General features: G+C 35.1%; 1 protein-coding gene across 3 annotated transcripts in view; it reads left to right on the forward strand.

Moving 5' to 3' along the window:
- LOC106867619 (b(0,+)-type amino acid transporter 1) overlaps positions 1-11,578 on the forward strand; it is a 72,556-nt gene extending 60,978 nt beyond the window's left edge. For all 3 annotated transcript variants that reach the window (XM_052966542.1, XM_052966541.1, XM_052966540.1), the window contains exons 8-13: positions 1,271-1,394; positions 3,327-3,430; positions 5,922-6,018; positions 7,820-7,969; positions 8,804-8,972; positions 11,036-11,578. In XM_052966542.1, coding sequence (XP_052822502.1) covers positions 1,271-1,394; positions 3,327-3,430; positions 5,922-6,018; positions 7,820-7,969; positions 8,804-8,972; positions 11,036-11,094 — 703 coding nt within the window. In that variant the 3' untranslated portion in view covers positions 11,095-11,578. The remainder of the gene's footprint in view (positions 1-1,270; positions 1,395-3,326; positions 3,431-5,921; positions 6,019-7,819; positions 7,970-8,803; positions 8,973-11,035) is intronic.
- Positions 11,579-11,592: the final 14 nt, after the last annotated feature.

The raw sequence follows: 11,592 nt of genomic DNA on the forward strand, positions 1-11,592 counted from the left end.
AGGCATCAGTAGTGCTTTTACCTGGCACGAACCCAAACTGCATCTCATCTAAATTGATTCGCTCCCTAATTAGTTGGGCTATGACCCTCTCTGTAACTTTCATAACCTGATCTAACAGCTTATATATATATATATATATATATATATATAAATTTAGATTCAAGGTGAATATGGTACTTAAGTTTAGGCACCAGAATTAAGTATGGTATTATCCATACAGTTTCAAAATAAGGTGATTAAAGTCAAAATAAGCAACAAGGATATCCAAAGTTAATGCACTACGATCGAAACCACAATCTTACGATCATGATGTTGACACCCTAACCACTAAGCCACGCACCTCCACACTTACAGTTATACATCACCATTAAAATTTTTTGAAAGGTTAGCGAAAGATGAAGGTTACTGTTAGCACAATCATAACTTGCTGTTTACATTTTCTCAACCAAGATTGCATAGATAAAAGTTGATTTCAATGGTATAGAATTATCTCTTGAATAGGCCATTTATTATGAAGATATGCCAGTAATATATAAAGTAAAAATGATTTTATTCCCTATATTACAAATTTTAAAATTTTATTAATCTGTTCACATATGTCTGTGGCTATTACACTGAGGTTGAGGATAGCTTACTTGTAAAATGACTTAAAATTCAAAGTTTGATTTTTTTGAATAGTGGTATAAAACGACCCCAAATTTTTAGGGTAAATTTTAGGATTTAAAGGTCGTCTTATACACGGAGATATATGGTAACTGAGGCAATATTGTAGATATACATAAAAGTACAGCAATGTATCAACTAGCATGGATTTTGAAAGCTATGTGCAGCAGAGTCGCGATATTCTCTTCAGAAGGTGGAAGTTGATACTAGTTTATACTTTGTTTTGCTTTCATGTGTATCTACAGTGTTGTCTCAGTAACACACCTGCTTGCATAACATTCATTATTATATCAACAGATCATTGATCACTTGAAACAACTGTGAAGATAAGGCTTGATTACATCATGTAAATTGTATATGCTGCTTTTATGTAAATACCTTCCTTACACCCGTTATTGTTTGTCTCTCTACTTCAGGGGTTGGTGATCCTGGGTAAATTCCTCCAAGTGGGGTAAAAATGAAATTCTTGTGGGTAGTGAGGACTTGTTTGACATAGGTAAAATTATATAAAAAAAACTTAATGAGAAGCTAAAGTCATGAAGAAAATGGGTTAGGTACAATTCCAAATCTTTATTCTATCTTAACTGTTTTATTGTATTTTTTTTAGAAATTTACCTCGTGCTATTATGATTGGAATACCTACAGTGACATTTTGTTATATATTGGTCAATATTGGCTATTTTACTGTGATGTCCAAAGAAGAAATACTCATGTCCAATGCTGTGGCTGTGGTATGTATTTAGAAATCTAATTATCTTTTACTAATTAATTTCACCTTTTCAATTTGTTGATAAATGTCACACCCCACCCCCATTAATTCATATTCCTCTTAATAAAACATACAATATGATATCTTGCTAAGTGCAAATGTGGCTTTATGGACAAGTTTTTCTCTACTATAGTATTCAGGATGAAACTATGTTATAACAGAAGAAATTTAAAGCTGTGCGAAGGAGGCAACTAATGGGTTTTCAAAACTAGTTTGGGGGAATAAATTAAAGAGATGTTTATCATCATCACCATCATTGTTTAATGTCCACCTTCCATGCTAGCATGGGTTGGACGATTTGATTGAGGACTGGCGAACCAGATGGCTCCAATATGATCTGGTAGAGTTTCTACAGCTGGATGCCCTTCCTAACGCCAACCACTCCGAGAGTGTAGTGGGTACTTTTACATGCCACCGGCACGAGGGCCAGTCAGGCGGTACTGGCAACGGCCATGCTCAAAATGGTGTTTTTTATGTGCCACCTGCACAGGAGCCAGTCCAGCAGCACTGGCAACAACCTCACTCGAATGTTTTTTCACGTGCCACCGGCACAAGTGCCAGTAAGGTGACGCTGTTAACAATCAAGCTCAAATGGTGCTATTTACATGCCACTGGCACGGCAACCAGACAGCTGCTCTGGCAATGATCACGCTTAAACAGTGCTCTTAACGCTCCTGTGGCACAGGTGCCAGTCATCGAATTTGGTTCAACCACAATTTCGATTTCACTTGCCTCAACAGGTCTTCGCAAGCCGAGTTTAGTGTCCAATGAAGGAGAGGTTGGCATGGGTGCCAGTCGTCGAATTTGGTTTGATTTCCATTTCATAGTGAATTTAATATGTACTAAGGAAGTTGTAATAAGTGAAAGGTTGTTGAAAAACATTGGAAAAAAAAATGATGGAAAATCATTAGGTGGTGTAAGGGGACAGAAACTTTTAATTTTTGTAATATATAAAAAGTAGAAAGTTTTAGATGTATTGGTTATGTTATGGCTATAGTGTTTTGACTAGCAAGCTTTCGGTAAGTAAATTAGCTTCCTAATACTGCAGAATGTGTTGTCTAGTTACTATATTCTGTATATTTGAAACAGCTCAATGCATAGAAATAAATATAATGGATGATGTAATAGAAATAATGTAATCTAGGACTGAAAGTATAAGAAATAAAACATTTATTTACTTAAGCTCATGTTGAGCAGAGTGGCACAGTGAAAGCATGCTGGGTCTGTAACCCATAAGTCTGTAAGTTGAAACTGCTCACAACAAAAATTGGATACTATTTTTGATATTTATACATCACAACTGAGTTGTCTAAACATATACCAATCATATACATGATACATTTATATATACCTCCAGGTGTTGGTACAAATTATATGATTCAATGGTCTACTCTTCTATTACACCACCACTACCATCAGAGTCAACAAGAGTGATCACTTGAGCTGCTAGAAATAGCAGTCAAATCTACCACAAATGATATTCTGAAAGGAAAGGACACATCAGATAACATTGTGTTAAGCATATTACAAATTAGATAGGGTATCTATGGCTAGGATGTCTGTTTGATCAGGACTGACCTGGGGTTAAGAGGTCACCAACTGGGTTCAAGAGGCCACCAATTGACTGGAGTTACACCAAGACATCAAGTAGTGTAGTGGACAGAGATGAGAGCAGCAACAGGACTTTTTGCTTAGTATATAAGATAAATAAGTGAAGTATATAGAAGCCAGCAATAGATCTTAAAGTAAATTAGAGGTAGAATGAGGACAAGTATTTCAATATTGTGTGTAGTAAATAATGGAAGATACATATAAATCGTCCTTTATGTTGTCGACTACATTGTAGTCACATGTTTGTAGTTAATTACTTCAGATATCCTTATATTTTCTTCAGGTTTGGGGAAAGAAAGTTCTTGGAGTAATGGCCTGGATTATGCCAGTATTTGTTGTACTTTCCTGTTTTGGTGCTGCTAATGGCAGCTTGTTTTCAAGTGGCAGGTAAAGAAATTAGTGTAATCTGTTTTCAAATATCTAACAATGTATATGCTTTAAGTTTGATACATAAATTGCTATTTTCAACTAATACTGCTTCTGTTGCCTAGCTTTTATGTTTTTCATTCATTTTGACTGCAGCCATCTTGGGGCACTGCCTTGAAGGGTTTTAGTCAAGCAAATCGACCCCAGGACTTTTTTTAAAGCCAAGCACTTATTCTATCAGTCTCTTATGTCAAACTGCTAAGTTACTGCAGCATAAAAATGCCAATACCGTTTGTCAAGCAGTGTTAGGGGACAAACAGACACAAAAACACATGTGTGTGTATACACACACACACAAATTTCACATGATGGATTTATTTCAGTTTTCAACTATAAAATTCACTCAAAAGGCTTTGGTTGGTTTGAAGCTATAGTAGAAGACACTTGCCCAAGGTGCAACACAGTAGCATTGAACCTGAATCCATGTGGTTGGGAAGCAAGTTTTTTACCACTCAGCCATGCCTGTGCCTATACAATCATATTAACAATCTAGCCCAACTTTTCTTATAATGAATTTTTATTCAGCTTGCCTATTAATTGCAACATCAGTGATTTTTGAAACACTGTTCTACTATATCAGTAGTTGATTTTCACTTAGTATGCGATCGCTTGTGGATACTTGCTATTTATGAAGCCCAAAGTAGCAGAAATGTGTATGCCACTGTATCTGCTGGATGAATTTTGTCTACTACTGATATATTTTTGTGTTTTTTAACACTATACATCTACAAGAAATGCTTTCTTGAGGCATATACCACAGCTTATCAGGCTTTCAACAATAGGCTTTAAGTATGGTACACAGATTGCTATCTAACAGTGTTCCAATGGCCCCAACAGCCACAGTATTCATCATCTTTCCTGCTGAGACATTTCAACAATGGTCTACACAACCACTGTCATCAGAGTCAACAACAAGATGTGTCTAGACAGTAAATGCTCTTAAAAATAATCATCCACCACATCAAACTGTCATACAAACTGCATTTTTAAGACTGTAAAAAGTGTATGTCAGTTGGATGTAATAGGTGTTGATTTGGAAGTGTATTGAATTCCAAATTATTTTCTTTTTTTAGTTCATAGAAATGTTCCATACGCTACATTCACATTGCAAATTGAAGACAGTAAAGCAAAACAGTACACAAATATATTTAGCACAATCACAGATCCCATGTTTAATCAACAGAAAGATATAACTACAACAATGTACAAACAATACATTACGTCCATCTTGGACCATGCCGTTCCTGCCTGGGCTTGTAATCCCTCCTCAGTACACAAGTGTTTTAAATTTATTTTTCCTGTTAAAAGTAGACGTTAGTTTCACATCACATGATGATGTACATAGTTCACCCTCTAAGACCAGCACAAAAAAACCAAAAATATTAAAAATTAAAGATCACTTGTACATTCAAGGAACAAAGAGATGAAATGTATTTTGTCGGTCAGCGATGTGTGTAGAGAATTAAAATAATTGATGTAAAAGATTGAGATTTGCAAAAGATTCGGTTTCTGAACTGGTGGAATCAATATAGGAACAAAAAGAAATTAACATTGAAGTCACCGAGGATAATGACTTCAAATGGGAGGCAACTCTAAATAAGCCAAAAAGTATTAGAGTCGTCTCTCTTGCTTGTTCGACGAGACTTGGTTTAGTCCCAAATAATTTTCCTAACCATCGCACTTAATTCTCTGGTTATTTCTAATGTTAAAATATTGGAAATAATCCAACAAACCTTTTTAACGGCTCTTTATAATTAAATTATCAATATAATAAAAAACTGAACTCCTCTTTTGTTTAGTGGTACAGTGCCTGTAATGTGTAATCCTTCATACAATACAAATCGCAGCTACTCACCACATTCACACACAACATAATGCATTCAATCTTATGCACTTCAGACACTATGAGACCATTAGCCAAACTTTGAAGGGTGCTTTCATGCAGCATACAGCCCTCAGGCTCTCATATCTTCCAAACTGCCACTGATCTGTTGCATAAAACCTCCTCTCTTCCATTTTTTAATTGTGATAACTTTGTAAGCAGTACTCCCATAGAAAAATCCTTCCAATCAAATCTTAAGCCCTCAGTATTACTCGTAGTGGTGGTTGATGATGGTATATCTGGTGATGTTACTGTTAATGATGTTCATGGTGTGCCATCAATAAATGGTAGTGATAGTGTCTGAGCATAACATCATATGTGATATAAACTGTGAAGGCTGGCTGACCTCTTAGGAAAGGTCTTTCGAACCTAAATATCCTTTTGATCCCACATGAAGCTGATGATGGTATGTGTGTGTGGGAGAGAGAAGAAAGAGAATTGTGTTATGTGTAGGAACGTACAATCTAATATTTTGGGTCTTGTCCTTTGCATGAGAATGAGAAAAAAACAGAAAAGTGGTATAGTCTCATGAAATTGTAAAAGAAGAAACTTATTTGACTTTATTTTCAGATTAAACTTGGTTGTAGCAAGAGGTGGACACTTGATGAAAGCCCTCTCATTTATTCATGCGAAACGTCTTACACCAGTTCCATCAATCATCTTCACAGTATGTATCTTTATTTTTTTTGTTAGGTTTATAGCATAAATTTGAAACATTCAATAGAATGGTTTGAAAATTTTTGAAAATTATACTTGTTACTGGTACTTAATGGCCATAAGGGGATTTACAGTTAGCATGTACAGAGATGAAATGTAAAATATTTATCTGGTTCTCTGAAATGTTTTGCTTAGATATCCTTGAGTCAGTGAAGGAGCTTTTATATGCTTGGCCTGTTAGAAATAGCAGCCAAATCTTTCACAATTGACAACTTTTCTTTATAAGAGTTTAAGTTTATCTGAAGACTAAAGCTTAATTAGAGTAGAGCTTATCTTGGATTCTGAGGTACTTTAAGTGATTAAGAGTGCAAGATTTCTCCTTGGACAGGATGCCGGTCCATTTCAGAGTTAAGCCCACCTTCTGGAACAACTGGTGCTCCTTTTTAGTTGAGTATACTGGTACAATGAAGTGCTTTGCTCAAAGACACAATATACTGTTTAGTACAAGAATGGAATCCATAACTTTACTATTGTGCATCTAAAACCTAGTCACTATGTCACACACCTTCACACTTTATAAAAAGGACACAATAGATAAAGATACACTATATTGGGTGTGTGTGTGTGTGTGTGTGTGGAAGACTTGCTAGAATGTTTTTGATTATAGTTCTTTATCAGGGCCAGCTTGGGGGCTAAAAACATCAATATAAATTAATGGAATAAAGCGTTACTGGTACAGAGAGGTTAATTTAAATACATAACTTCCTTAGGCTAAAAAAATCATATTAATCAAATTATTGATTTTTAAGATAGAAAGAATACAAACTTTGTGTGCATGCAAATCTTGGGAGTGTGCATAGTTGATCTAAACTAACTGCGTCATATTTCCTGGAATTATGAATATCTAACGTCACTGTTGGTGAGATTTTAACTCTACCGATTCTGCTATCTTCTCTCCTTTATGTTCATTCTGGCGAGGTTAATTTGTCCTTTCAGAGTCATTAAAATAATGTACCATCTCAGGGGAGGTGACTCTCGTTTTGTGTTCTTGATTAATCTCCCTTTATAATCTAAATTTTCCACTGTGAAATGTATTATAACGTGAGATGTAATGTTTGATAAACATACTTTTAGTTTCGTTGTGAAATTTTCGCTTCAAATCTTGTTTGTAACTTGTAGAACTTTAACAAACTTGTACTGAGTAATAATACTTTTTAGTTTTGATTTTCGTGAGAAAAAAAAAGAAAAAAATGGTGCATATTATAGATGAAATTTTATAGTACATCATCATTTAACATCTGCTTTCCATGCTGGCATGGGTTAGATAATTTGACTAGAACTGGTAAGCTGCAGAGCTGCCCCAGGTTCCAGTCTGATTTGGCATGGTTTCTATAGTTGAATGCCCTTCCTAGTTGCATCCAAGAGTGTAATGGGTGCCTTTTACATGACACCAGCAATGGCCACAACTATGATTTTACAGATGCCATCTTATATGATACTAGCAATGGCCATAACAGTATATGTGTAAAATATTTGAAGGCTCATTAATTAGTAGTTTATATGCCTATCTTTTTATGAATGTTCATCCTGAACATGTAGGTGTGCAGATTTGATGTTTTTAGCTTCTTATCCTTTGATATCTATTGGCTGTAAAATGGATAACAGTATTGGAACTCTGTGGGAGTTTTAGATTTTGAAGTTGAATCCCATCATGAAGCTATGTATGTATGTCATATTATAATCAATAAGTAAATAATACACAAATTATGTTTTTATATATTGTAATAATGACATTTTATCTTATTTTTCAGACAGTTGTTGGTATTTTTCTAATTTTGGTGTTTGAATTGGGTAATTTGATTGAGTTCTTTAGTTTTACTGCTTGGATATTTCATGGCCTTACTTGTCTCTGTGTAATTATTCTTCGCCGTACACAAAAGGATCTTCACCGACCATATTGTGTAAGTTTTCACAATTCATTTTATAAACTCTGTATCTGGGGAATAACTGTTTATTTCCTAAATTTTTATGACATTGGCAACATCCAATTGTTGTTGGTAAGAATAAAGTTTCTAAAATGAATAGAGAAATTTAGAGGATTGCTTTGGTCCTATGGTAGAACACCTATCATGTTTACAGGAGATGTGGGTTCAAATACCAAAGGCAGCCTTTAACTTTTTCTATCCAAAAGATAATTAACCCAATATTTACTTGCTATTATTCATATCTTTATTTGCTTTGAGATTCATCATTCCTAAAATGAATGATCTATCCATCTATATATCATTTACTTGTTTCAGTCATTAGACTGTGGTAATGCTGGGGCACCACCTTGAAGAATTTTTAATTGAATGAGGCACCCCCAGTACTTAATTTTTTTTTTTTTGTAAACTTGGTACTTATTCTATTGGTCTCTTTTGTTGAACTGTTAAGTTACAGAGATGTAAATACAAGCCAGTTGTCAAATGGTAGTGGGGAACAAACACACACACACACACACACACACTAACACATACAATGGGTTTTTCCAGCTTCTATCTACCAAATCCACTCACAAGATTTCAGTTGGCCGGAGGCTAAGGTAGAAGTCACTTGCCCAAGGTGCTATGCAGTGGGACTGAACCTGGAACCATGTGGTTGGGAAGCAAGCTTATGTATATATATTTATATCTTCACTAAATATGCTTTATTCCAATATAGACATACTGTGTATTGGTTATGTTTCTAGGCATAATTTTACTGAAAAAATTATTAATATTGCATAGTCCAATAATATTCCTTTTTTTTCTTTCTAGGTACCATTATTTGTGCCAGTCCTTGTTATTCTTGGATCAATCTATCTGATTGTTACACCAATTATCCTAAATCCACGAATTGAATTTTTGTATGCATTTATGTTTGTGATCAGTGGTGTTCTTGTCTATTTCCCATTTATTCACTACAAACTGAGATTCCCTTACATTAGTAAGTTACTTCATTTTCATATATATATATTTGATTATACACTTCTTCTATTGTTGTTTTTGCCACATTATATTTCTATGCTTTTTCAGGCACATGTTCTTGTCTGATACTATATACTATATATATTTGTTCCTCCTTCTTGCCTCATATATCTTATGCAGTTTATATGTGATTTTTATCTCTACATAAATATATGGCCCTACCATGTTGTCCAGCCCATGCCACCATGGATCATGAATGTTACATGATGATGATGATGGTTTCACTAAATGTAACTTATTCTGGGAAATCATCTGTTGATGATTTGATAAGTTGTTATTAAAACTGAAAGATAAAATGATGATATCAAAATGTATTGGGTTGTGTGTAAGGATGGAAGGAGTTGATGAGGAAGTGAGAACTATTATATTATGATCCTGAAACAAACAACTTTACAGAGTGTACTGTGTGTATGTAGTTTATCATATGATGGACTCTCATTGAAGATCACATGAGTGTTCAGCTTTTGCCGAATGATCTGCACAAATGATTTATTTATAGTGATCAAATATATGTGCTCACTCCCACCATCAAATTGATGTTGCCTGAACAGGTGCATAGTGTACCATGCGTCAGGTGTTGAAGTGATTGCAGAGCAATGTGAGATGAAGTATTTTGCCCAAGAACACAACACATCACCCAGTCTAGGAATTGAAATCATGATCTTGTGATTGTGAGTGCAACACCCTAACCACTAGACCATGTGTCCTCATATATACTAGTTTATGTTAAAATGCATACACACTAAAACACTAATATATATACACTAAAAACATTAGTGAGCTTGTCATATCCTTGGCAAAACTAAAGCTTTCTCTTCACCATATGTTGTCCCTATTTGTTCATTTGCCAGCCATTTACAGTATATACTTTGCATATTGTCTTGTAGCATCAACACTAACAAGGTTGCATTATATCCTGTAAAATTAAAGAGGATTTACAGGATATAAAATTCTGGCCCTCAGCTTGTCCTTTGTGTTGCATCTGGATTTGTTGGTCTCTCATTCCACTGTGCCCCACACAGAGAAATCTATGGGGTTTCAGTCAGGTGAGTTGAAAAGCCAAATATCAGGTGCTGTGGGATTGAAGAAATTCTCCAACAGCCAATGTCTTCAGAGTCTTCAGGCTGGTATGACAGGGCACAGAGTCTTGCTGCCACACGTATGGCCTCCCTGCAGCTACCCAGTGGATCCAGGGCTTCACCATCTTATTCAAAACACAGATGTAGCTGTTGATGTTCAGCCTCAGGGTCCCAGGGAAGAAGTAGGGTGGCATGATGTTACCTTCGCTGCTGACGACACCAAAGACCATGATTTTTACTGGAAATTTTGTCTGCATGACTCTGGCCACGTCCTTGGGTGGAACAGTGAGCCACCTGTTGTTCTGGGATTTGATCTGATCTTGACAGAAATTCTTCTGGCTCCAGTGGGTGTTTCAACTTGTTGATCTGCTTCTTTGTATGCTTGAGTTGCTTTTCCTGCTTTATTTTGGACAGAAATTGTCCCTTCCTCATCTTGTATAAAAAATACTGAATGTCCTCACGCACCACCAGCCAGACGAGCTTTTAATCCACACCTTTCTCCTGTGCAATGACATGCATTGGCTTGTTGGGATTGGTATTTTGATGGCATCAGATCGTTGATCATGGGTTTTCTTCTCTGCTGTTATTTTCTAGTTGAATCCTGAATCCTCCAGTTCCTTTCTTGCCTTTTCCACCATTCTTCTGCTGATGTTGAGGAAGTCTGAAATCTCCATGTTTGTCCTTCTAGTATGGATTCCAAGACAGACTCCATGCCTGTTCCACATATTGGAAGAGGGTGGGGTTCAAAATTTTCCATAGTCAATTATTCTGCAAAAAAAAATAAAGCAAAAATGGTTATTGTTTTTAAGAAAATGACTGACAACAAAGTAAAAAAAAAAATATGTGTAAAATTAGCAGTTGAAAATTGCAAATGAATACTGTCTGCACCCTGTATGTACTCAAATGTATAATAACATTTATGTATAAATTGATATCTTTTCAGATGAAATTACTGAAGTTGTCCAAAAAATATTGTTGATTGCTCCAATTCATGCGGAATAAGTCGAAGACAATAAATGACAGGACTTTGATCTCCACGGAATATCATATCAACTTCACAGTTCTTTAACAGCTTATATATGTGTGTGTGTGTGTGTGTGTTATACATATCTTTATATTTATATACACTTGAAGGATGCTCATATCTGAAAGATTTTGATTATTTTAATGATACCTTTTCCTAAAATTGTCATTTTTTAAAAAAAATAATGTATTGTAAGATGAATGGCTTACTTGATTACCTCTGGGTCTTTGAAAAATTCCATATAATTGAACATATTGTTGATTACCTCAAAAAAAGCATTCATTTTCGAATTGGCTATTAAAGCTATGTATTGACTATATACAGGGGACTATAGTAGTCCCCGCATTTTTGTAAATGTTGAATGAATGTAGTTGTGATCATTTCTGTGTTGCAAATATTGACAGTTGTAAAGGCAAAAGAACTGAATTTGTATTCATAAAGATAATCACTTCTGACTCTCATGCACAATATATATA

This window comes from Octopus bimaculoides, chromosome 3 (genome assembly GCF_001194135.2).
Source record: "Octopus bimaculoides isolate UCB-OBI-ISO-001 chromosome 3, ASM119413v2, whole genome shotgun sequence".
NCBI classification, from domain to species: Eukaryota; Metazoa; Mollusca; class Cephalopoda; order Octopoda; family Octopodidae; genus Octopus; species Octopus bimaculoides.